Raw genomic sequence first — 27,460 nt, forward strand, 5'->3', positions numbered from 1 at the left:
ACGAGGGCGTGAAGCTCAGGCTCCACAGCAGCCGCTGTTTTTGCTGCTGAAGGGAGCCCAGCGGAGACGCCCGCCACCAGCTCTACCCCCGCTGTCGGAGGAGCCGGCAGCGCCACCAGCCCTACCCCCGCTGTCGGAGGAGCCGGCAGCGCCTCCACCACCACCACCCGAGGGAGAGGAGCAGGAGCTGCCTCTGCCTCCACCACCCGAGGGAGAGGAGCAGGAGCTGCCTCTGCCTCCACCACCACCCGAGGGAGAGGAGCAGGAGCTGCCTCTGCCTCCACCACCACCCGAGGGAGAGGAGCAGGAGCTGCCTCTGCCTCCACCACCACCCGAGGGAGAGGAGCAGGAGCTGCCTCTGCCTCCACCACCACCCGAGGGAGAGGAGCAGGAGCTGCCTCTGCCTCCACCACCACCCGAGGGAGAGGAGCAGGAGCTGCCTCTGCCTCCACCACCACCCGAGGGAGAGGAGCAGGAGCTGCCTCTGCCTCCACCACCACCCGAGGGAGAGGAGCAGGAGCTGCCTCCACCTCCCGAGGGTCCGCTGCTGCTGCCGTCGCCTGAGGTCATCGAGGGTCCTGCTTCGCCTGGGGTCGCCGGGGCCTCTGCTTTGCCTCGGGTCGCTACACTGTGGCCGGAGCTCCATGAAGGGGAGCTGCCGGCCATAAAGAAAGAGGGGGAGGTCAGGAGACCAGCTCCCCCAGCTGCACTTTCGCAGCAGCAGATAGTGTGGCTGAAGCCCCGGAAGAGGGAGCTGCCAGCCACGAAGAATTGGGGGGTGCCAGACATTCCACCATGGCCACCCCCAGAAACAACTTGCTTCCCCCTCTTCCGGGACTTTGGGACTGAGGGGGGAGGTGGCCATTGAGGCCATGTGTGCGTTGCACAAGGGGGGGTATATGTGGCAAAGTGCCCCCCCTGTGTATGTTATATGTTACGTGTTGTGTGTAAATGTGGGTGTATAGGCATTGGTACACGGGATATAAGCGGTCTGTGTTTCACGTGTGTGTAAATTGTATATTTGTATTTAGGCACGGGGATGGCACATCACATCACGTGCAAGTAAAAAGTAATATGTGAGCACGGGGAATTGCACTTTAATTAATTCACGTGCAGTTGTACCGAGATTCCAATTGAATGATTGACTAGCAATCGAATCTCGGTACAACTGCATAAAAGCTGCATGTTTTCACTCACTGGGGGTTGGTGTTCGGTGAGTGGAGAACGGGTTAGGAGACGGAGGGTATTATAAAGTAAAAGTAAAGTAAAATCGTAAAGATAAGTGTTTTCACTCACCGTGTTTGTTCGTCTGTCCTGCACCGTCTGTTTAGTGGTTAGTCGTTTTGTATGTCTGTTTATTTTGGCGCAAGTGCCGTGTCCTGTTTTTGTGTTTTGTTACAAACGTTTATTTTCTGTCTGTTTATTCATTAAATGCTGAGCGAAAGCATTCGCTCAGCTCCACCAAACTCCACATCTCTCTGTCGTTTGTGTTCCTGTCTTCTGGTCTGACGTCACCCACTCAGCCATTCTTGTCACAGTGGGACAAAAGTTTCCTTCTCAAGCTGTGTGTCATGTGACAAGATATGCATGTTACTCTAACTATACATATACAGACCATATGGGATTCCTACCAGCTTGACTGGTTAGGCTGCTCCTTTATCGCCAGAGAGAGTAGGAGCCTTGGGACCCGAAGATTCTGAGTTCACATCCTGAGACTCCTGTGCAAGGTTGCAGTAGACCCCAATACAGAATACACTGGGGTTCATATGAATCTAAAATAATGTTTTCCGACAACACTGAAGTTCATTTGATTCCAAAATGAACCAGCTGAATTCCCTTTTCTACAAAGTACTTTAACTCACCTGATGAAGCTGTGTGTAACTCACAGGGTACACCTGATTCAGCCCGGAGACAGGCAGAAACTGCAATGCCTCCATCATCCCGTGCAGAACACACACACCAAAGCAGAGGCAGCGAACTATCATCGGGAGGGAATGCGCTTCACCACAGGGTTCATTTCTGATGTGGTTCAGAGCTGACACAATTGCTGGGGGTGAATTAGTTTTTCTTATTGCACAGTAGACAAATGTTATTAAGTGAGACTGCGGGGTCAATATAACACTGGTACACCAGCTAGCTTATTGACACAATTGAATTCAAAGGTGATTAAAGGTGTAATATAGACCACTACAACTGTTCTAACTAAAAAAGGTTACTCGGTTAGAGTTTATTATGTCACCATATGCTGCAGGCTTTTAGTTTGTGTAGTTTACAAAAGGGGGACTAGTAAAAACTGGAAAAATAGACTACGCCAGAATTACTGAAGCATTAAAGAATGAAAAGCAAAAAAAACATTTTTTTAAGGTTATTTTCAATTATAATACTGATAGTCTGTTTTTAAGACAGTGGTGGAAATATGATTCCCATTGCATAGCAGTTTGACCCATTCCTGGTTTGACTATGAGTTTAATAAGACACACCTGAGCTTGTTATCTATACACTGTGGCTAATCAAGCTCGTAGGACAACCTGAAATGGGTGAAACTGCTATGCAATAGGAGTCTTATTTTGATCCCTGTTATGTATAGTGAACTTGGACAGAATGCTCTTTGTGCCTATTTCAGAGGCAATATTAAACTGTGGGTCACCCCACAGTCTTGTGTAAAAATCTCTAGCACGCATTTGTTCAAAAGGGGATGCTTTTATTCCTGCCAGAGTTTTACTGTACATGGCAGTGGAAGCAAATCCCTATATTGGAAGCCACACAGCTGGCTGCTAATCAGAAACACAGCGTGTTTACACTCAAGCCTGCCCTTTTTAAGTGGGATTAATTGCGGAATAAATCAATGGTCTAACAGGAAGCCAAACAGAATCAGAAGTCTTATTTAAAAAGCTTTGTTTTTAAGTATAGTTGTATTGCTGCAAGTGTAAATAGTAATGCATGTTAGCTTTGTAAAGGGCAATAAACTGAAAAGCACAAGAGAATCAGGTCTTCGGCCAACGGCTCAGGTACATCCAAAGTTTTTATCACCATTAAGCAAACCCTCAATGTGTACAGCACTCAACAGAACGTTATGTAAAGCCCTTATAAAGTCTAATAAAGCATAACGAAAGCGTTGGTGATATGTTTTTATGAATTAAAGATACACATTTTTAGAGCACAATTGAGTGTGCGGTACTCTCTTTTTCTAAAATGCATAGTATAACCATGGGGTAAGCATGGTAAAACTGCAAAAATACTGTGGTAAACTTTTATAAAGGATTATTAAATTATCAGCATGTTACCAGATTAAACCAGTAATAACCCAGCAGGCCAGTAGTAATTAGCTCAATTATTATTTTGTGTGTGTGTCTGTAACTATGCATATGTTTGTGTGGAGTAAATGGAAGTGCTTAAGTTTAAAGAGGTTTGTAAGTTCTTACCCATGGGTATCAACCCTCTCTGAGGTCCATGTGTAAGCAGATCTGTTGCTTCTGTCTTTTTTGATACTTGTCCAAAGTTTAAGATGTGCCATGATACCTATTAAAATAGAAATGAAACCATTATATAAAAGTTACATGAGAAATGGTGTTGTTTGTCTGCTACAATCAACTGGATTTTACACAGCACCTAACTCAATGTGAGCAAAACAAAGACAAGCCAAGGCAACTTTTAAACATAAGGTATTTAAACATTGTCAAATACATTTTAGACAAGAAAAATTACAAAAATATAATCTCATATTTTCTATCCATGGTCCCATTACACAGAATGTCAACTTTTCAATTACGTCCTGACTGTATTTACAGGACAAAAAGATGCCCAAATTCACTAAACCAAGTCCACAACCAGGAGGCCTAAGGTCAGCCAGGGTGTACTCGGCTCACCACGCATCAGCGACCCCTGTAGTCTGGCCGGGCGCCTGCGGGCTTGCCTGTAAGCTGCCCAGGGATGCGTTGTCCTCCGACGCTGTAGCTCTGAGGTGGCTACGCATGGTGGGTCTGCAGTGTGAAAAGAAGCTGTCAGCTGACGGCACAAGCTTCAGAGGACAGCGAGTGGTCGTCTTCACCCACCCGAGTCAGCGCGAGGGTGGTGGCGGTGAGCTGAGCCTAAAAATAACTGGCCATTTCTAAACTGGGAGAAAACAATAAAAACATTTGCCGACTACTAAATTAAAAAAAGGGCTGTAGCCGTGCTGCATCTTGTAATAAAGATACATCTGAATTTCAACAGAGCCCTTCCAGCCAGTTAATGTGTCACAAAACCAGAGCTATTGTGCTGGACTGTACTTACTTTGTGGAGCTCTGAAATGAACTGGTGTGGAAATGGGGCTTCAAGCTCTGAAGTAAGCCACACACGAAACTGCCTCTTGTTGTTCTGCTTTTTCCTGCCTACATGAGCAAAAATAATTGCTATGGTTATGTGCATTATGTAAATCTGTGTAATACATCACATGAAGCCTGCAAAAATTCTCGATCTAATTAAAAAAATAAAAATAAAAAAAAGAATCTATTTCAGGGTTGTGGATACCACCTGCCCGTGTTTCATATCTTACAACCTGCAGGTGCTCCCAGCATCTTGCTGTCATACTTTAATCCAACGCTGTGTCTACTGAGCAGACCGCTACTTCAAAGGAATGTACATTATTAAAATGGAAAAGTTCAGTAGCACGATGATGAAGGCAGTTACTGGAGGTAGTGAAAAAGCATAGGGTAAATATTATACTATAAGAAACTGCAAACATGCAGTATAGATTGGGTACAGCACATCAAGTAGCATTGGTACAATACTGTAAAATACACTCAGATTTAGTGTAACCATTGTGTGGGGTTTTTTGTACCTCGAATCAGCTTCTCATAGAGGCTGCATATAAAGTCTGAGGATGCTAAATGCAGATTCTCAAGGATCAGCCAGCCATCCTGTTCCACCATGTCATCCAAGGCTGTTTCGATGTAACCTTGAAAATCTTCTTTTATAGTTGCTACAGATACAGGGATGCTTCTTTCCTATGATCAAGAAAGATCAATAGTTTTGCAATGCTAAGTCTTCAAAGAGATATACTGTGCATGTCAGTCAACCTTAACGCTTAGTGCCACGGCCACTGATTTTGAATGGATGTCATTATGAAGTGTTTTGATAACTCGGAAGTCAGATAAAGCATGTTAGCTCACCAAATAAAAAGGTATAGAAAGATCTTTCAATCATTTCAACATTGACATGTTGAGCAGATCTGCTTTCAAAAGAGCGCTTATTCCTCCTTGTCACAATTCTCTCCTTGTAAAATGGCTATGAAGTAGCTTTGTCAAATTGTTTGATTACATGATGCACTCAATCAAGGTTTTTTTTTTTGTTTTCAAGTATCCCAGGGCACCAGAGATTTAATTTTATTTCGCAATTTTTGTCTGTGAGATCTCAGTGGACCCATATAATATGAAAACAAAAGCAGTTTAATTGAAGTGAAATTTGATGTTAATGTTTCTGAAGACAACAAAGCATGCCCAGGAGAATCATAGAATACTTGAGCACCAAGATTTCAGCCAATATCTATATTTCTTTGTTGTTATGCAGAAAACTAAAAAAAGTCACATAATTGCAATGTGGCCGTTGAGGTTATTATAATATAATTGTATTTTGACATGCTTCAAGAGTATTATAGGAATCTCCTGCTGTCTTCACTAGTAATTATCGAATCATTGTGTATTTACTCACAACAACAGACTTTGTTTTTCTATTTTGCACAACCTACCACATTAAACCTAGCATGTATATTTCTCCCCATGCCAGTCTATTAACAGATATATCCTTTACCTGAGCAAGGACACACTGTATGATTGGTGCTGGTCTATTTAAATTCACACAGCGACAGAAGATATGAATACCTTGGCAGCGATGCATATGACAGTTGCATGCTGGACACTCCTCGCTAAACACACATTAGAGGGACCTTTAGCATGTGATAATCCTGATGGAAGGAGAACAAGAATCCCAAGAGAGTCTACTGCAAGATCTGAAAAGAAAAACAAAAAGCTATTTAAAATATCAGGATTTTGCCGTTATTCTTTAAAAAAAAACAAAAAAAACAAAAAAAAACAAACATAGTATATCATCTGGAACATTCACCAATTCCATCATCAAATCTGAGCACAACTGACATAACACACTTGATAATCTTGCTATACAAAAGTCCTCTATTTTAATATATGCCACTGTTTAAAGCAATAGCTCTGCCCCTTCCTTACCTGCAATATCACTAACTGTTGGATATGGTCTAGCCTGCACACTGCTGTTCTTCTGCCTCTTGATGTAGAGGGACAGAGCGCCTGTCAGGCGGTCAGGACGGAGAGTGCGGAGGACGAGGAGCTTCTGAAACTCTGAGGCCAAGCCCGGGATTCCAGAACTCCCAGGGGCATCGTCAACATTCTCCACTGTAAATCCCTGTGCTGCTGGAGAAAATACAAGATACAAACATCCATGCTCAGATCTGCTGGATGTAGTATCTTACTTTAGTGTTCTGGTACCTGGTAACAGTTAGGAATAGGAGTTAGACACGCATACTGGTTTATTGCGTGTCTAAGCAGCTGTGTTATAAAAACTGATCTGAGATTTACAGAAACAAAATGCAGTTAGTGTAACGGAATCGCACGTTGTAGCAATTCCCATGCTACATAATGTGGGTGTAAATTCCTCCCTGCAGATACACTGGGGATGTGGCTGGAGCTGTGAAGTGTATACGTGATTAAATGATTAATTAAGGCTCCAGTCACAGGTGTATAAATAGGGTGATCACGGGTGTTGTGGGGGTAGTGGGGTGATGGTGATGGCACGGTGTGGTTTTGTTGTTTTGGTATTGTGTTACGTTTGTAAACTACAGCGTTTCTGGTCTCTGAGTCTCCTTGCTGACACACACCCCTTCACATTGGGCATTACTAGAACAGGTGGATTGAGCCGGACCATTGGGATCAATGCTTGTGCTTTACTTCAACTGCCAAGTATTAAACCTGTAAGCCTTTTCTGCATTTCATGTGTCCCACCAAATAAAAATCACCACAAGTAATCTTTTCCGCAACACACAGTAACAAGAAGTCAAGCCACTATATTTCCACACAACAGATGAATTGAAAGAAATGCATTAACAAACCTCCACGGGCTGATACTAATGTCGCTGTGATATACAGCACTCAGTTTTACGTTATGCCATATGGTGCATTTGCTTTGGCCCCAGAGTGCAGATTATGCTGAGAAGTAAAGTAATTGTTTCCTTAATAATATGTGACAGCAGAGAAATGTGCAACAGAATCACTTTTAAAAGTCTAACCCATTGCAGTGTTGAAGCAAGCATTACACAAACTGAATAAATTGGTTTTCCAGGCTTTTTAAGACGCAGTATTTTTTTTTTAATATGTTATTTTTTTTCTTCAAATCCTTCAACGAGAGCTCAGGCCCACTGTTCCACATTATTGTCAATCCCTTCTGAAATAAGTATAGCTATAGGCATTCCCATGAACCCTAACTGCTGCCATGCTGGCCAGTAATGACTACACACTCACAAGATGCATTTTCCAAATGCACGGCTTCATTGTTTCTGTTTGCCATTGTGAAACATCCATTCAGGGAAATTAAACACTGTTGCCGGAATTCAGTCAGTTCTGACAAACAGTTATGATTGCAGGCCTCCAGTGAATTTTAAACCCAGCCTTCTGAGCACAAAGCAGTACAATAATACAGTCTTTACATCCGCTGTGGACAAAATGCATTTCCTTGTAACCATTCAATACTGGAGCCTATGCAACAGTACCCTAGCTTGGGATATTGAAATGTTATAGTGTGGATCTGGATTTGCCTATGAATGTTGTATGTGTAGTTCCAACAAGTTGTACTTATTTATTAATTTTTTAATAATGTGCCAATTATTTTACCCCATTTTCCTCTACAATTCAGAATGTCCAATTATGCTCCCTCACCACAGAAATCCCCCACAACAGCTCCACAGCATATAACGATGAGCTAACGTACCCTGGAGGACAAAGGCCAGCCTTGCTGTTTACCAGGCACCTGGACAGTAGGGTCCACTGTAGCGTGGAGGAGAAACAGTCTGTGATGATTTTGCCTCCCTAACCTACGAGAGCACCAGAGGCAATGGATTACTCTCAGTGTAATCCCCAGCAAAGACTGACTGCTTGCAACAAACCTACGCTCCCCTTACTGAAAGACTCTTGGAGTCACTTGGAGAACCCACTTGATATTTTATTTATCTCCTCTATAAAACTACTTTACCACAGTGCACATCACCATAGCACAACAATCTCAGTGCATGCATTTCTCCATATCCCGCAGATTACCTTACCCAATGGTAGTGTTTCCAGTTCCGGGTGGTCTGAATTGTACCATGTCTCCCACTCAGTGGAACTCTCCGCTGCCTGCACACAAAGAAAAAACAAGGCCAGGTCTTCAGACTAATAATCCAGCTAATGCGGCTCTGCATTTGTAAAATCATTATAAAATTCATAACTAGTCGCCATTTGTCTAGGGCATAACCATAATTCCTTTCAGGTTGTCTGGAAAATGAAAATAACTCTAAATGAATGCAAAAGGAGAAATGGCATAGCGTTTTTTTTTTTTTTTTGTAAGCTGATCTGACTCTAAACTCTTACTAAGTGTGTAGTGTACAGCTCTACTCTCTCCGATATTCACAAGAAATCACTCCTAATGTCCGGTTGCTAGTAAGGAGGCTCAGATCTTTTTGAACTGAATGATAAAAGACAAACAGGCTTTAAAAAGAATGTTCTAATAACACTGACATGCTACACTTCCACTACTTCTACTCTGCAAGGGAACAAAAAAGCAAGGTCAGAATTATTATTTGTAACATGCAATGTCCCTGGAAGCGGGAATATTGTAGGTCAGGGTGACTTACCTGCACACAAACACTGTCCAGAGGACCAGGTAAAACAGACAGGCCCAGCAAGCCCTCCCATCTCTCTGGGGGAAGCCAGGCTGGGGGGTCAGCATCAGAGCCAAAGTCATTCAGTGTCAGAGCAACACTGCCACAGCCTTGGAAGCCTTTTGGTAAAAAAAAAAAAATATATATATATATATATATATATATATATATATATATATATATATATATATTTCTTCAGACCTGTCACTTTACCCTTACCTAAATGATCTGCAGTAGCAATGCAGTATACTTTTCTCTTGAGGTCACCAACTTGTTAGCCGCCAAATCCTACGTCTTGTATGTAAATATTGTAATATTGTTATCATTCACAAAGTGTAGTCTTGTAAGACAGAAAATAGTTCACCTTGGCCATAAACATAGGCCACCAAAGGACCATGATGTATGGTTCTTCTAATATATTCAGCATAAATCACCTTCAAGCACATTGGGTCCCCATCACACAACCAAGTGCTCAAAATGAATGTGCATTACTGTACACAGCATGCTACCACAGAAGAGGAGACCGCTATGAACATACTGAATGACTGAAGAGATTATATCCCACTCTGGCTAACTCAGCAGAAATAGGACAGATATTGTCAAAATGTTATTTCCCATGCACCTTCCACTGCACATTCTTTAAATTACCTGAACGCGAATGGCTGTTAACAACATAAGTGGGTGCTGTCAAAAAAGATCTGCAGTCTTCATGCACACTGTCTAAGCATATCGATTTATATCAACCTAATAGTAAGTAATAAAGGACCATTGCAATGGAAAAGTCTCAGGACTGGAGAAGACTTATAGCAGCAGATTGTGGAAGGCTGTTTGTGAGTGCAGGGTGACAGATGGCATAATGATGAAAACTGGGGACCGTACAGAACTCCAAATCTACTTGAGAAAGCCAGCAACGGGCTGAGCCATGAAACTACCACCCATTGCGAGATGCCAATGATAAACAAACTGACAAAAGAGATTCAGGCTGTCTGACAGTGAAGTGCTCCCAGAGGATTCAGGAAGTTGCTTAAAAGGACAGGGGTTTTTGTTTCAAGCTGTGTAACATGCTGCTTCCTAATATTCACATATTGCAGACGATGAAGCCTTCAATATTGCCCAGTTTTTACTTTGTCAAACTAAACTGGCACATAACGCCAAATCAGTCTCCCTGCTACTATGCCATTTCAAATTCTAATTTGGCCACTGTAGTCAGGAGTGCATATTTGGTGCTATGGCGCTGGATTCTAGGGCCAAGGTACCTCATATAGCGTCAGCAACATTAAATTCAAGTTAAATTAGTTTAAAAAGTTTTTATTTTTATTTTATTCCTTAGCAACCACAGATGATGATAGTTTCTCATTGGGTCTGGACTACTCACATGACTCCCCCACATACACAGGAGAGAAGGTTTGTGTCATGTGGGAAGTTGTGAGGGGGGCTTGATTAGAGCAGGGTTTGATCATTTAGCATCAGTAGGCTCTCTAGTGCTAAACTTTCAAAACAGTTTAGCACCAATTTCCAAAACGATTTGCACCTGACTGTAGTTAACACATAAACTGAACAGTAAGCAAAATATACATATTAATGACTATATAGCCATCAATACAAGACTAACCTAACTACTGGCATTTACAAATCCCATATACAGTGTGATATGTCAGCTCATGTTGTTAGGTTTCAGTAAATCAAAGCTAGAATATACCAAGCTATTAAAACATGCTCCTGTTCTGGCAGCCTTTACCTTGAAAGAGGAGGGCCAGTTCTTCCTCACTGAGTGAACCTCCACTCTGCAGCTGGATATATAAAGTGAGCATAGCAGAGAACACCAGGCTGTGTTCGGGATACAGACTCCTGAAAAGCAATGTTTAGTACACCTTTTGAATAGCCTGGGGAAAAAGCAGCAACATCTTAAAAAAATATAGAATAAAGGAGTGTAAAAGAGACGTGTCATGAGTAAATAAGATGGGGTGTCAATTTACTGACACGCCTCTGTCATATTATTTATTTATTTATGAAATAGTCAAGCAGCAGCTCCTGGTTCCAGAAGTTTTCTGTACTTTGATAGGTTATCTGTTTACTTCAGAATGGATCTCTTGCACAGACCAACCAAGGGCAGATATTTTTGTTAAACCTCTTAGACACAACAAAATGTTTCTAGGAGGTAAAATATGCATATAAATTGAAGGCGGGAACAATCTTTTCAGTATTTATTCACACAATCACTTTTTACAGCGTGCCACAGAGAAAAGGCCACACATGCCAAACTTCAAACTGTTCAAATGCTGCAGATCTCATAAGCTGCATGGATTTCTCACACAAGCCTTGCAAAGCGTGTAAAGCAATTCCAACCAGTGTCAGTAATCTGTAAGCGTGTGTAAAGAATGGAAAATCTGTGTCTGTAGACATTGTGTCTGGCCATTCAGTCTAACACTTGTATCCCTGATGGGTAAACTCAGTTCCGTTATTTAAAAATCTGTTAGCGGATAAAAGAATTGAAGCACTTCAAAATGTTTGCTACTCTCTCAATGCTCTCAATGTAAGCCCCCCATTTATAGGGGGTTGCTCAAAATGAAAGTGCATGACATCTAACCTTATAAGCAGCATACTAATAACACAGTCGACTTTCTCTACAGCTGAATGTCATCTTGGGGCACAGCTTCATTTTGTATGCATAATAAAAGTCTCTGATGAGGCTGCTGGGACTACACGGCCAGCCACACTTACTACCCTTCACCTTTTATCTGTTTCATTTGCCTGTCCTTAATTGAAAATCCATCAATGTGACACAAACGCTGCTAAAGGAAAGATTTTTTTTTTTATAATAATAATAATCCTAGCAAGTAAAGGTCTCTATAGACCCTGCTGCTTTTAGTTCAGCATATTCTCATCATTTCCTTGAAGACTATTTTTTTCTCACCACTGGTGGAATTAACACGGAATGTTTCACTGAAAAATAATCATTTACGTAGCATATGTATTTATATGCAAATATAATACTTAGAATACTATTCCTTTGAATTAAGTGTCAAGAAATGATCACGTTGACAATTATAATAAGTAGCTGCACTGATAAAAAAGGACCAGTCCAGTTTGTTTTATTCTTAGATTATCCTTTAAGTTGTAGAAAGCCTTGATAAGTCTAAAATTGACCAATTATTCACCAAACAAAGTTTCAAAATACCAAAGCAGATTGTTGTCTGTAACCTACTGATTTATTGCTTGGTAAACCGTTTCAGTCAGTTGATCCACCAGCTGGCTGATTTGATTGGCTGAGAGGCTGTGCTCCTTGGTTCCGGGACTGAGAATCGCAGGTTCCTGAGGGCTGCGGATTACCTCCATGGATTCAAACTGTGTAGACAGTGATTCTGCTGGGGGCTCTGGGTCTGTTAGAGAGGCATCAATCCTACTATCCACCAAGTCTGATGTAAAGAAAAAACAAATTATTACAGTGTGGTTATGAAGTTTGCTGGCCACTTTGAACTGAAAATGACAAAAAAAAACACATTCACCACAATGTAAGCAATGAAACTTGACAGCCGTAGAAGAACCAAATGATGGGCAAGAATATTTCAGAGCTAAAGCTGAACTACAAAAAAAAAAAAAAAAATACAAGGTAAGTAGTGTAGATACAGGTTAGGTTCTATTTTTAAAGCAAAATTATTCACTTGACACTTTGGCTTCCCAATGTTCAATATGTTGTGCATCCCATTCAAGGCTGTAAAATGGAATCCATAAATGCTGCAGAAGTAGAGCCCAGATTGCTCTCTTCCGCAGTAACTGGCTATTTACGCTTGACTATAATTTCCATGTTTTTCAAATATTCAAATTGTTCTTGCCCTTTCTCAGCTGTCAGCTGCTGACATTGGCTTTTCTTAAGTTTGCAAAAGTAAATTCTAACAGCTTACAGTTCAAGAGAGAAAAAGAAAAAGGCTGATAGTCCTATATACTGACTGACAGCATTTCAAATGAACAATGTTGTTCATAACTTTGAGGACATTGTGACCTCTGCTTGGTCTGTCCAAATGTAATTTTGTCAGATAAGATGCTGTTGTCACCCTGCACACCACACGGTTGTTCCCTGACTAGGTGAGCCACTTGGAGAACACACTTGATATTTTATTTATCTCTGCTATAAAACGGCTTTACCAGAGTGCACATCGCGAGTTACACCATAGCACAAAAATCGCAGTAAACAGTTTTATCATTCCAAAGATTAAATTAAAAAATTGTGTCTGAGGGGGATATTCTAGCAAACAGCTTTCCTGCAGATTAATCTGAAGCTAATTGCCAAATTACATTTTATATGTGAATTAACAGAACAAACCCACAAGCCATTAGTTGTTTAAAGGGTTGTTAACACAATATTTTTTCAGTTGTGAAAAAAGCCTGCTTATCTGTATGTCATAAACACATGGATGGTTGATAAGTAAATCCCTGAACACTGATCATTTTTCATAAGATAGCAAAACGACTGGGTCAATAAGCACTCAAGAAGTGCTTGGAAAGGCTATAAAGATGGTTATGGCCCTGATGGAAAAAAAAAAAATGATGTCAATGTTTACTTCCGATATAACAAAGTGCCAATTCGTTCATTCAAAACATTTTGATTTTGGAAGCTCAGACAAGCCCTACTGAAGCAGAATACATTGCTTTATACTATAGGAAGGATCTGTACTGCCTACAGCATGCTACTGCCCCCATGTGTAACATTATGCATTAGGAGACAGAAAGATCAATGCAGTCAGGAACCCAATACAGTACAAATAGATGTGGTTATGCAGTTTACAGGACTGTTTGTGGACTGCAGATTAGGATTTATTTTGTGATACACTCATTGAAAAAAACGCAATAAAACGCTTTAAGAATCAAATTTTAAAAACACAGGATTCCTGCGTATCAAAGTTTAATAATTAAATGATGATTTGTGGTCATGTGGTCATTATATATATACTTCAGTGGACAAAACTGAAGGCATATGAAAGAAAAGGTTTTTAAAAAATGTACAATGTTTTAATCTTTTAAACCTTTTGTGTGTATATTTTAAAAACCTTTTCTCTTATATACACACAAATATATTGTCCTCATCTTGTCATCATGTAATACATGAATAAATAAATACGTAAACAAATAGAGAAATACTGGTACGCCATTCTGTTTTCCCATTGGTCTAATCTGTATCCAGTAAATTAACAATACATATTGGTGAGAGAGTAGGGGAAGGGTGTGTGCAGAACAGAGGCTGCGCACATGGGTGCACATGGGTGTGTGTGGGTGTCTGGTGATGGAAACTGTGTTTAATTGAGTGATTGCGGTGTGATTGGAAAAGTGTGGAATGTGGCCAGGTGGTAATGGAATGATTGGTTGGCAATTACCCCTGGTCACAGCCTATAAAATAACAAAAGAATCAATGTTTGGTGTGGGTTGTGTAGCAGAGTTAGGAGAAGGAGAAGGAGAAGGAGAAGGAGAAGGAGAAGGAGAAGGAGAAGAACGAGAAGAACGAGAAGAAGGAGAAGGAGGAGAAGAAAGAAGGAGAAGGGGAAGGGGAAGGAGAAGCAGAAGGAGAAGAATGAGAAGGAGAAGGAGGAGAAGAAGGAGAAGGGTAAGGGGAAGGAGAAGAGGAGAAGGAGAAGGGGAAGGGGAAGGAGAAGGGGAAGGAGAAGCAGAAGGAGAAGAATGAGAAGGAGAAGGAGAAGGAGGAGAAGAAGGAGAAGGGGAAGGAAAAGGGGAGAAGGAGAAGGAGAAGGGGAAGGGGAAGGAGAAGAAGGAGAAGAAGGAGAAGGGGAAGGAGAAGGAGGAGAAGAAAGAGAAGGAGAAGGGGAAGGGGAGAAGGAGAAGGAGAAGGGGAAGGAGAAGCAGACGGAGAAGGAGAAGGAGAAGGAGGAGAAGAAGGAGAAGGGGAAGGGGAAGGAGAAGGGGAAGGGGAAGGAGAAGAAGGAGAAGGAGAAGAAGGAGAAGGGGAAGGGGAAGGAGAAGGGGAGAAGGAGAAGAACGAGAAGAAGGAGAAGGAGGAGAAGAAAGAGAAGGAGAAGGGGAAGGGGAAGGAGAAGGGGAGAAGGAGAAGGAGAAGGAGAAGGAGAAGGAGGAGAAGAAGGAGAAGGGGAAGAAGGAGAAGGAGAAGAAGAAGGAGAAGGAGAAGGGGAAGGGGAAGGGGAAGGAGAAGGAGAAGGAGGAGAAGAACAAGAAGAAGGAGAAGGAGGAGAAGAAGGAGAAGGGGAAGGGGAAGGAGAAGGGGAGAAGAACGAGAAGGAGAAGGAGAAGGAGAAGGGGAAGGAGAAGAACGAGAAGAAGGAGAAGAAGGAGAAGAAGGAGAAGGGGAAGGAGAAGGAGGAGAAGGAGAAGGAGAAGGAGAAGGAGAAGGAGAAGAAGGAGAAGGAGAAGGAGAACAGAGAAGGAGAGAGTAAGTGCAGAGCACTGGGATAGCTGTGCTTGGGTGTTTAGGAGTGTTTTGTTCAAACTGTTATTTTGTTCATTAAAAGTGTGCAGAAAGCACTAAACTACAGTTTCTGTGTCTGGGTTGCTATTTCTGCCACTGGCCAGCATTGACCGTCAGTCACGTTACCACAATATATACTTTTTTTTTTTTTTTTCAGCCAAAATGTATAATGAAAAAATGAAACACCTTGGCTTAAAGCAATTGATTTCAGCAGTAAGGATCAGCCGCTTGTCAGCTTTTCAAAGACATCTGTTTTTAAAACCTAACTGTCTTGTTGTTTACCATAGGCTATCTATCTGTTTTAACAACCTCCAGTGAGACTCCACATCGCTCATTACACAGAACACTGCTAATGCATTCACTCCACCACGTTCAGGACTAATACACAGCTACCCAGCTCGCGGCTGTAACACCTCGCAATAAATGCTAGCAGAATGCAGAATACTTTACTAGATTGAAGTTTGTTGCACAGAAGATAACTTATATCTTCATATCGTTGGTGGTACAGTTCTGTTCTGTATATTCTTGGTTGTGATATCAAGGGACCAGCAAAGTGGGAAAGACACCCTGTTGAAGTAATAAACATCAAGAATTATCTTCATAAAGAGCTTAAGGTTTATAAAAGGTTTACAATGGGCTTAAATATACTATGTGCTTGTAAAATCTGGAGATCTGTGTGAGCATTTGTTGTTGTCATTTCCATTAAACTAACACAATGCTACATATCATGAAAATGATGTTTAGTAAACTCACATCAGGCACAATTCTTTTTCTGTATTCTTGGAATCAAATATTTCCTGTACATGGCTATATCTTATAATATATATTAATAGAAAGGATATGACAAGCGGAGGGTTTCTGCCATTCACTTTCACTGAGAACAGGACACAGCACAGTTTTGTTAAACACACATTTTAAAGAGTCTGTAGTGATCTGTCAGCCAACCAAATGACTGATTTGATTGCAGTCAGACTCCACTGACTTTTTTTTTTAAATCCAGAAACAAACAAAAACAATAGTTATATATTAGCTATAAAACAACAGGGTTTTGTATTTGAGGACAACCGAACGTACCCTGTAATTATCAATAAATGGGTATTTTAGGCTTTCAACGTTTAGATCTGACTACATTTTGGGAATACACATGCTTTGACAAAGCTGACCAGACACGTAAGGGCAGAGCTGAGAAAGGGCTGGGATTAACTTTACCGTGTTCTTTACTTGGAGGAACGACCTGGACTTCTTGTCAGAACAGTTCAAGTCAGTGCAATTTGAAAAGCAAAACCAAGCTGTGTAGTGCATAAATAATTAATTTGCTTTGCATATCTGTAAGAAATGGGCTTGAGTGCTTATTTTAATGGGCACAGAAGAGATGCCAAATGTAGTTCCATACAATCCTGTTCAAATGTGCTTTGCAAAACCTTAAAGCAAGCAAACTGAAATATTGTACTATCAAAATCTGACGTGATTATCTTACTGCCTCAGAGGTGATTAACAGACTAATTAGCTGTACGACTTAAATCCAGCACTGCAGCCAACAACCCCACAGTATCGCATCACTGTAGGCTACCTTTTCCATGAAGAGGATTTCGATGTTGTCTGGCCTTGATTCCTTCCTCTTCAGTTTCAAGATCCAATCCAGTTCTGTCTTGAGGATGCTGAGCATCTTCAACCTGTAACCATAGAAACATCACTCACCAATCAAATTATCCAAAAAGCATTTAATTCTCCATTAGAACAAAAAAAAAAAAAACAACAGTCGTAATCACAAATAATAAGCTGGAAATTAAAAATATATGTTGCAAGGCGATGGATCATTAGCCCACAAACAGATTGATTGCAGGTTGAACAGGTTGATTGCAGTTACACAATACAGAACCCTTAATGAGATGGTTTATTTTTGCTTATTACATGCAGGGAGTTGTGGGAAGCTTGTTTTGATGTAGTTACATTTACTGTATGTTTTTTCCTAAATGCTTTATTGTGTTCCATGGCACAAACATGCTGGATGTTAAAATTCCTATTAGGGGTCAATATAATTATGTAACCACAATGAAAAATATTAGGGATCCTGAATACTGGAATTATCGATATTCAAAAAATGTGTTGATAAAATAAAGAAAGAATTTCTATAGACCATATACTCTAAATGACAGCTGCTGAGTAATTGATTGATTTAAAAAATCTGCAGCTTGTAAGGATCTTCCAATCTAAAGAGACACTTAATCCAAATTGATTCAATAAATCTAGTTTATTATTAGGCTACAAGAATTTAATAGTAATATATATCATTGAAATAATGATGTTTCTTTACTCGCCCTAGATGATTGCACTGTCCCAGGGCACCCATTGCATGACATCCTTGTTACCTAGCGACATGGGGCTGTGCAAAAATAATCCCCTTCTGACTGTCATCTTAAAAAATGTTTAGTGCAAACATAACTTCTATTTTGCATTTTTAAGTGTTTAATAACCTTATTAAATGTTACCCATGTATTCTTTTTCATTGAAATATGTCTTTACAGGTTGAATTTAGAATGAAAGTACAAGCTATATTGCAGGAGAAACCATCATTTTCACCTGTCCCACTACAATATCGGCCATTACAATGGCTTCATGCTGAGTTATGATGTTGCACTGTGTATATTAATAAGCTGTTATGGATTTAAAGTTGACAATGCAGATTCATTATTGTAATAGCTAAGCGTACCTCTTTGTAAAGCCGCAATTCAGCCTTAAAATGCAATTACTACCCTACTTGTTCATGATACAAACAGCCCTGTCACAGATCTTAACGAATGGAGCGGACTGGAATTTCCATATTAAGGTCTTTGGCAAAACCAGTGATGTCATTTAATTAGTATACAGTATATGGGTTAACAATGTAAAACAGACATGACTGAGGTCTGATTGTTCTCTTACTGCAGGAGCAATCAAGAATCACCCAGGCTTCAATGTGTGTCATTATAACCATTTCAAAAGGCTAACAATTCAGATCTCGGTATTATTTGTTGCAGGTCTTGTTCAACTTACAGTACACGCTGCTTGTCAACCTCAGTGGTTTCTCTAGTTTACAATGCCTCAATGCCTGATGCAATGGTCTATTTTAATGATCTAAAGTAAACAGTGGTGGATCTAAATAACTCTGCTCTTTAACTGTATATTAATCTAGCTGTGGTTTTCCCCCCACAGGTGACTTCTAGACCAACGTACTATCATACATACTACAGTCAATACATATATAGTAAGAAAATGTATGCATTTAAGGGTGCTAGTATGTTGAGATCTCGTTAAGATCCTATGGTGTGACATATTGGATCACTGGCCTAACAATGACATGTGTTTACACTCCCACATATACAATAGAAGGACACTCAGCTGGATACCAAACTAATGAGTTAAATACTGCAAGAATACCAATAGAGCAGTATACTGCCCACACCTGCTGACAAGGTGTTGCGGTCAACACATGTCAAAAGATAAGCATAGCCACAATTGGCACATGCAATGATCAGAAAGATTCTAAATTCACAGAGATATTGTCCTCCTTATCTTTTCTTGCAGTATCGCACTGTTATCATTATCAGGCTATTTGCCAGACTCCATTACTTTGGAGGCGTCTGATATACTTCTTTAATTTGAATGCTGTTTCCCCGAGAAATCTGTTTATCTGCTTTGTACCGTGATGAGATGGGGATGTTTGAAAAGAGCTGAAACACTTCTCGTTTTTTATGTTGTTGTTTTTGCATTCCCTGACTGATATGCTGATTGGTTTGGAGCTGATGATGAATGTGCTTTGACTGTTTCTTATACACATGATGTTATTTGACATGTTGATATATTCCAGACATCTTTCACAATAATCTCTTACTCGCCGTATAGTCTGAAGTCTGCAGTTACAGAATATGTTTAAATAATATTAAATAACAAATGGTAACCCTTTCAATACTGATATCACACAGTATTTCTACAGTGATTTTTTTTAAACCAGTGCTGAGATTATTAAAAATACAAATCACTCCAAAAACGCTTGTTGTTATCCTTAGTTTTACATATCACAAAACGGATTCACAACCTATGTAATCTATATATTTTGCATTATTCTTATCAAAGTGTTTCTGTTTATAGAATGTAAAGGTCTCTCTGAATACATCATTTTAATGCAGTAGAAATGCAGAAGTCTGTTTGTTAGTCTGTCCTTATGCTTTAGCCAACAAATCTGTAATGTACAGCTATGGCCAAAAGTTTTGCATGACCCCATAGAACTAACTAATTTTGCTTCATAAAGTCGAATGAAACCTGCTGAATGATGTTATGTTAACATATTTAATTACATACAGCTTTGTAGTTTTCCATATACAGTACTTAATGAAAAGACAAGAATTGAAAAATGTGACATTTTGAAATCAAACATGAAATACTGTACGCCTACTATGGCTTCCGGTAGACGTTTGCAATATCGTTTTGTAGTTTCTTTGATTACATGACGTTAAATAAAACTTTTGGCCATATGTGACAGGCTGGCTACAGGGAGGAACTCAGACCAGAGAGAGAAACACACAGACAGACGGTGGTGATGAGTAATGCTGAGTGCAATGGTGGCACTCATCGTTTCTTAAACGAAATAAAAGGTTTAAACAGACAGAACAGAAAACAGGACACGGCACTTCACGCCAAAATAAAGAGACAAACAAAACGGACTATACAGTGCACGGACAGACACACAAACAAACACGGTGAGTTTTAAATAAACAAGTATAGTGCTGGTCCTACCAGCACGTAATAGCAATTGATATTTAAACTTTCATTTCTCCTTCTCTCTCACCCGTTCTCCCCTCTCGAACACCCAACCCTGTGTGAGTCAAACGTGCATCTATATATACTGTTGTGCTGGGATTGAATTACTAATTAATTATTCACTTGAATCCCAGCACGTGAATTAATTCTGTGCAACCCCGTGCTCACATACTATACTTTAAATGCACGTGAAGTGATAGTGCAATCCCGTGCCTAAATATAATTATACAATTTAAATACTCGTGCTGCACACACCCATTTATATCCCGTGTACCAACTACAATACACCAACATTTAACACACCACACGCAACATACAACATATAACACACACAGGCACACAGGGGCGGGGCACATTGCCACACCATAGCATAATATATAAAGTATAACCAGGGTGGGACAAATCACTTTGTATGCTGGGGGCCATTTGGCCACTAGCTTTCAAAACCTGGTGGCCAAGTGAACTTTTATGTGACCAACATTTTCAAACGGGGACAATATGAGGAGACGTGTATATGTTGCACACACATTGCTTTTGCATGCTTTGTTTTCATGTAATGGGTGTTTTTTTTAATTCTTTAAATTGTGGGAGGGAAACTACCGTATATACAGTCGGTGTGCCAAGGAACTAACTCCATGAAATTCCAGGGAACTATATGCATCAAATGCCTGTGCAGTTATTTTAAACCCTCCTGTCTGTGCCATAAGGCAGCACAGGCACCTCAACATTCCTTTCATTGGCAATAGCCGTCTCTTCTGAACTGCAGACAATGCAGAACACACAGCTGTTCTACCCTAACTTCTGGCTGGTGCGCGTTACTATAGAAACAAAAGAAAGGGGTCTGGTTCCACAAAATGATTGGCTGTGCGGGATCAACAGGGCGGTTCTGTTGTATATCCTGTAAATGCTAGTCGCCAACGTGGCGACTTTATGGTAAAATCTACTGGCCATATTAAAACTGAAGGTCGCATTTGGCAACCTGATTTGAACCACCCTGTGTATTACCCAGCATTCCTAGAGACAAGGGCCTGCACTTCTACTGCACGCTTCTTTCCCCTCTCGATTTTGATCCGCTCATCATAATAAACCACTGAGGCAAACAGACTGTGAGAAATTGCATGACACCAGCTTTTACTGTTAGCACAGCTGACAGCATCCCGAGCTGGGCCTTCTCAAGCCAGATTGGTTTTGTCTCTTAATCCTTTGTGACATTTTTGTATTATTACTACTGATACCCCCAGTGGTAATGGGACTGATGCTAGCTGTCAGATTGTATAGTTCTTTTTTTCCCTTGGAAAGATTAGTAAAGTACTATGGAGTTATTTTCATGTTGGCGGATCCCTCGGGGAGAGTGCAGTTTTTACTCTTTATCAATTAATTTGTTCAACTCAGGTAACTTTATTGGAATCACTTAGGGCCTTAATTATAAACTTGCTCTTTTTTGTAGCAGTCACATCTAACTACCATAATCCATCGTGTATCCGCCAGTCACAGATCCACCTAACCGTTTATCTGCCATGATCAATCTCTTCAGCAACGTTTATTACTGAACAGAGAACATTAGTTCAGAGATTGTCGATCCTACCAAAGTTTTCGTACACTGTGTTCTATGTGCTCCGTGCACTATCATTGCTGATAGTGTCACCTGAGCTGTTCAGTGTGTTGATATGTAAATAAATCCTGTTTGCCTGCGGGACGTATCAACTTCAACCTCCGTCTCGATCTCCTGCCTGTCACTCAGCAGCGAACACACGCACCCACCCACACGGTAGACGACTACCCTGTAACAAGCATTAATACCCTGTATCTTTTTAAACAAGGGATTTAGGGGAGCTCCCTAATAAAAGCTGAATCTCAAAACAATAACTGTGTGAATATAGTAATTGCTACAGCTGTGTATAATGGTATTTAAAACAGGATTAATTTATCTGACTTTTTGGTCCCTTAGTGGTCCCACTGCAATTGGATACGTGACGGATTACTGTACTTGGATTACAAAATGATCAAATGATGGCTCCTGAGTGAAACACCACTTGCCCTGTCATCCCCCTGGCATTTAGAAACAGGCCCAAAGACATTTCCCAGGGCCAGAGATCCACATTTATATCTCTATGCCATTCAGTGGGATTCATTAAAACAGTCGAACCCACACACAGTGTTGTTTGATGACTACAATTCAAAGTAAAGGGTTTAGGGTAATGCTGAAATTCCCTCAAACGGGACAAAGCAATGCTGGTAAGGATAACGCTGGAAGAAACTCCAGCAATGGCAACACAGTGAGTTTGGAACAAATATCCTGAGATGGTAGCACACCATGCTACTGTAATGTAATGCATTGCTTTGTCTTAGCACCATGTGGTACCATCTCTATTAATGGCTCATAGCACTGTGGTTCTACCTTTTCCCCTTGGTTCATTTCCATTTCCATTGTAATGGTTCTAAATCAGCCTTAGAAGATGTTCAGTTATGTTAAGGACTGTTATTAAGTTGAAAATAAACATCCATGTCTAGTGGCCTTACTAATGCTTTGCAAGTCAGTACAGGAATCTAAGATAATTGGCTGGTTTTATTAAAAATACTTAAAAGCAATAGAAACGTACTTTAAGCACATATGCAACAAACATTTCTACATTTGGATTCATGACTCATTCATTCATTTATCCATACCTGGAGGCTATCTTCTTCTAGAGCACTGTTCCCAATAGCTTTGTCAAAAAGGCAGAGAAAATAGCTGAGAGGGAACTGATATTCTCTAGCCAGGACTCTGAGAGCCTGGAGGATAGAATACAGGAGCGCACCACGGTGGGCTACAGGAAGCAACTTGTCCCTTAGCTGAGAAAGGCTGCTGTACAGCGATTGAGACTCCTGTAGTCTTTCAGAGAGCTGAAACACAATTAAAAAAAAAAAAATGTAATCAAGTGCAGTATAGTAAGTTAAACTTAACCAGAGTGATCCATTTAAAATGGAAACATTATTCTCATAATAACAGATTAGTGTAAATACATGTGATTGTTTTTTTCAGATGTATTTCAACATCAATTACTAGTCTTTGTATTTTACAATATAACAAAATGTAATCTCTAAGAAGACATGTAAGGCAGATACAGTACATGTTGGTGTACACTTTCCTCTTCAATTAGCAGCAACAACTATAACAGTGTCATCACATCCTGCTGAAGCATAAAACGTGTTGGAATTAATTAAATTAGCACCTGGATGCAAACATATGTACTAATTAACAACTTTAAGTGGAAGCTTTTTAAAAATGAAGAAAATGAGATAAAAAGGATTATTTATCTGTGTACTGTACTTACTTGATTCTTAGCATTGAAGATGTCTGCTATTCCATCAGAGTTTTGGGGTGAAGAATTAATACACTCTCTAAACCTGATCTCCAGCTGCCTCAGGGAGTCCTGGGCGTCCAGAATGGTCCTTGCTACTTTCTGTTAAGGAAACGCACACAGTAATGCAGTACTGGGGAAGTACAGCTTGGACTGTGTTTTATAGCTTTATCATTGTACTAAACAAGTAACCAATTTACCTTTAGTTGACCTTGAAGATTGGTTTGGGTGTTGCTAAACATCCTGTGCAATAACACATCTCTCAGAGTATCTTCTCCCTCTCTGTAGTTTATGAGGGTTGTTCCACAGTTTATGTCAGTCCTGAACCGGGACGTAGCGATGTACAGTCTAAACTGATCTGAGCACAGCAATCTGTGGCCTTCCAAGCAGATGATATTAGAAGAACCTGGAATAAGACAACAACCCCTCCTTAAAGTGAATCCCTGTCTTCATGATCAGACAAGCTTGTCCATGAATCTTAATTCTGTCCACAGTTCCTGGGCATTGAAAACAAAATCCACACATAATCAAATAAAACAAACTGAACTTAAATGTTTGCATCCATAGTGTGTCCATGCCTCATTTGCAGCCAGTGGTTGCCAACGGACCACCTTGGCCAGACACAAATGGGTCTATTGAAGGATCTAAAACCGTTGACCAAAATCTGTCAGGATGATTCATGGATATAGAGCATCGACCGCAATCAGAATAAAAAATGGTTTTCATTTCAGTACATTTACTCACAATTAATCAACCAATTCATGAGGCAGCTAAACTGTACATTCGCAATGACTGAAAAAGAATACAACCAGACACAGATAAATATGTATTACATTACTTGCAAACCATTAAACCTCCCCATTAACTGCAGATTAAAGACCATGTTTCTCCAACGCAGTAGAATATTTCTAAGCATTATAAATCAAATACACAGAATGTCCAGCTGCAGACAGCCTGCATGTATTACTGTGCATTCAGCTCTTACCCAGTTGAAGATTATGCTCAGTAGCTGTATTGCAGTGCTCAATCAGTGGTCGAACGAGGTCGTCCCACTTGATGGTGTAGTTATATAGGAGCAAACTGCTTCCTGACTGCAATGCCTTCTCAATGTTTAATAAAACGCTGCTTTCTGGCCTGGGTAGCATTGAAATCAAAACAAAACAGATAAATAATCTATACACTAAATCAAATATTAAACAGGTCATGCCTTTTTTAAAGCCAGAAAGAAAAAAAATGGCATTTATACAGGCTTAAAAATCAGTTAATGTGACTGACTGGGGCTTCATGTTTGTTATTGAAGAATTACAGTATAAATCTGCTGTACTACTCGCCTCCCCAAGCCATCTCATTTCCACAATGCACATTACCATTCTTCATTTACCCCTTATAAATGTTTACCACAGTATTGTTGCACTGTATTTTTTGCAGTTTTACCATGCTTTGCCCCACAGTTATACTATGCATTGACCTTGGTGTGCCATGTTTATTAATGTGCTTTATCATATCTTGCTAATCTTTAAATTGCTTACTCATGCTTCACACTATGCTTCATTACACTTTCTATGTTTTTACTATGGGGAAACTTTTCTACTTTTCTACTAATTTCTACTTCAGAGCGAGTCTTCACAACGTTGCTTTTTAACTGTGGGCTCAACCGGAGCCATGCTCATCGAGAATGGATTTGAGTCTGTTTTAGGTAACACTGTGGAAACTTCAGTAAATATTAACCTCTCGCCAAGTTTGACACTGACAGTAGATGCGCTGTGGAGCTCTTTGAGCCACTTCTCTGTTTCATCACTGGAGTCAATCAGTAAAGGAGGTTTCTGCCAGGATGTGAACAGGACAGCAGCATTTTGCATCTGATGGAGCGTCCAATCTAGAAGGAAAGGCGAAATTACATTCAAAATGGCAGGATAGTATTTCTCTACTAGCTCCCTGGAGATTCCCTCAAACAACAACAGCTTTGTCTAGCAAGATTGTTACAGCAGCGGCAGCTCAAACTAATGTGGTATCTGATGGATAATTGCAATGATTAGCATGGATATTCAAACATCTAATTAATACAGTTTTTTTCTCCTTTTTTTAATTAAACAAGCAAATGTTAATTAATTCAACAGAATGTACAGCAAAGTAGTACAAAAAAAAAGAAACCCAGGGAGATTAAAATGGATGATCAAATCCTAATCACTGAAAGCATGGTACTATAAGAAAAACCAGCATTGTGGACAATCCTGACCTGTTCAAACTGGCCTCACCTTTGGCTATCCACTCCTGGACCTGCTTGTGTCCTACTATAAGCTTCAGCAAGGCTTTGATGAAGTCTGGGTAATGCTCCTCAGTAATGACAGGAGCAGGGAGGTCTTGTGGAAAGGACCCATAGTCGCTACATACGTCTACTTCAGGCTGAGTGACTGCAGGATCTTCTTGTTTAACTCCTGGGTAAAAGCAAAAGTTGTGTATAAATATACACCCAACTTTTAATGTAAAAAAAAAAAAAACGGTATTGTTCTAATAAACCACCAAACAGCATTTTTCTGTGGCTTTCACTACTTTTGGTGGGGTGGGGTAATATAACTAACAGAATCGGACAACATTTTTTACCTTGTGGATTAATTTGGAATCTCATTCATTATTAAAAAAAACAAGATCGATGGTATCAAAACACAAAGAAACCCCCTTTTGCCTCCTATTGAATAAGAAAAAAAAACATGTTAAAGTGAAAACAAGTGATGCACAGATCCCCAAGGAATCCTCCTCTCTACCTTGCTGGTTTTGATCTTCCTGATCTTGGTTGCAATCAGCTATCACATCTGTTTCCTTTGTTTCCTCGCTGTCTCCCTTGAAGAATTCTATGGAGAAATCAGTTACTCTCCCTACAGCAAGGAAAACGACAGCAATAGGAAAGGTTTTACAATGATTTAATCACCTCCGTCAACAAGCTCTCAAAACATCCGCAGTCACAGCTCTGAATATTAATTAGTACATTCAATTAATACCCACCATCTTGCAGCCCACACAAAAGTGACAGCCTTCCCCCTATTTAAAATCTAGTATGAAATCTAGTTCTTTAGAGCACTTGACAAGATTAATGATAACATGTCAGCTGGATGTAAACAAAGATAAAAATCAATGCTGGTTTCTATCATTGGGCTTATTATAGCTGAAGCCTTGGGAAAATATCTTCTTTTAATAGGCTTATCAGCCATAAAGACCACGGAAATAAGAATAAGGGTCCGTTTTAAGGATTGCTCACTTTAGGGTTGACTTTCAAAGCTTGGTAACTTTTTCTTGGTAAATCTCTTTTAATCGAAAAGCAAATCACATTTTGTGCATATTTACTGAAACCACATTCAACTGAGCAATATGGAATATTAAGAAAAGCAGAATTATACACATGCAATAAATGAAATAAAATTAAATAAACATCTTTACTACAGTTCCACAAGGTGTGCCCTATAAAAAAAGTGCTAACCAATGCTTTAAAATCTATTTTCAAACACCTTATTACAGGTACCCCTTGAGCTGAGAATCTTTTGGTTCTTTAACTCATTTTGTATGGTAATTTAGGATATTATAAATAAATACATTTTGCTATAGGTGACCTGGTCTCACTGCAGCAGGGACTTCTCCTATAGCTTTGGGCTTCAATAATCTGCATAGCACAAGTACACATTGTCAGATACCGGCACCACAAAATGTTCCTGTACCTTGAATAGGATCAACAGAGTCAATCAGGAACAGTAGACCCCTCTCCTTCAGACACAGCGGCCACTCCACACTCAGAATGAGACGCCGGAAAACAGGTACTCATAAGGACCAAGGTAGGTCAAGAACCCTGCAGCCATGGCCGTGCTTCCCAAGAGACCTGTGAACCACTCTGGGAGGGAGCTGGAAACCACAGAGTACTTGTTGTGCTCCATCTGCAGTATCTGAAATAGAGAAGACATGTAGGTTTGGCAACAAAAACACACA

General features: G+C 40.2%; 1 protein-coding gene across 1 annotated transcript in view; it reads right to left on the reverse strand.

The window, feature by feature from the left end:
• Positions 1-27,460, reverse strand: part of LOC117429784 (uncharacterized) — a 57,922-nt gene that overhangs the window by 21,549 nt on the left and 8,913 nt on the right. Inside the window, exons 4-24 of the mRNA XM_058999144.1 lie at positions 27,362-27,417; positions 27,196-27,266; positions 26,251-26,361; positions 25,744-25,923; positions 25,217-25,364; positions 24,474-24,622; positions 23,689-23,894; positions 23,462-23,590; positions 22,815-23,030; positions 16,921-17,023; positions 15,801-15,917; positions 12,126-12,336; positions 10,659-10,768; positions 8,894-9,039; positions 8,324-8,396; positions 6,219-6,422; positions 5,859-5,986; positions 4,820-4,985; positions 4,273-4,370; positions 3,423-3,519; positions 1,863-2,047 (exon numbers count right to left, since the gene is read on the reverse strand). Coding sequence (XP_058855127.1) covers positions 1,863-2,047; positions 3,423-3,519; positions 4,273-4,370; positions 4,820-4,985; positions 5,859-5,986; positions 6,219-6,422; positions 8,324-8,396; positions 8,894-9,039; positions 10,659-10,768; positions 12,126-12,336; positions 15,801-15,917; positions 16,921-17,023; positions 22,815-23,030; positions 23,462-23,590; positions 23,689-23,894; positions 24,474-24,622; positions 25,217-25,364; positions 25,744-25,923; positions 26,251-26,361; positions 27,196-27,266; positions 27,362-27,417 — 2,904 coding nt within the window. The remainder of the gene's footprint in view (positions 1-1,862; positions 2,048-3,422; positions 3,520-4,272; positions 4,371-4,819; positions 4,986-5,858; positions 5,987-6,218; positions 6,423-8,323; positions 8,397-8,893; positions 9,040-10,658; positions 10,769-12,125; positions 12,337-15,800; positions 15,918-16,920; positions 17,024-22,814; positions 23,031-23,461; positions 23,591-23,688; positions 23,895-24,473; positions 24,623-25,216; positions 25,365-25,743; positions 25,924-26,250; positions 26,362-27,195; positions 27,267-27,361; positions 27,418-27,460) is intronic.

Source organism: Acipenser ruthenus, chromosome 24, assembly GCF_902713425.1.
Source record: "Acipenser ruthenus chromosome 24, fAciRut3.2 maternal haplotype, whole genome shotgun sequence".
NCBI classification, from domain to species: Eukaryota; Metazoa; Chordata; class Actinopteri; order Acipenseriformes; family Acipenseridae; genus Acipenser; species Acipenser ruthenus.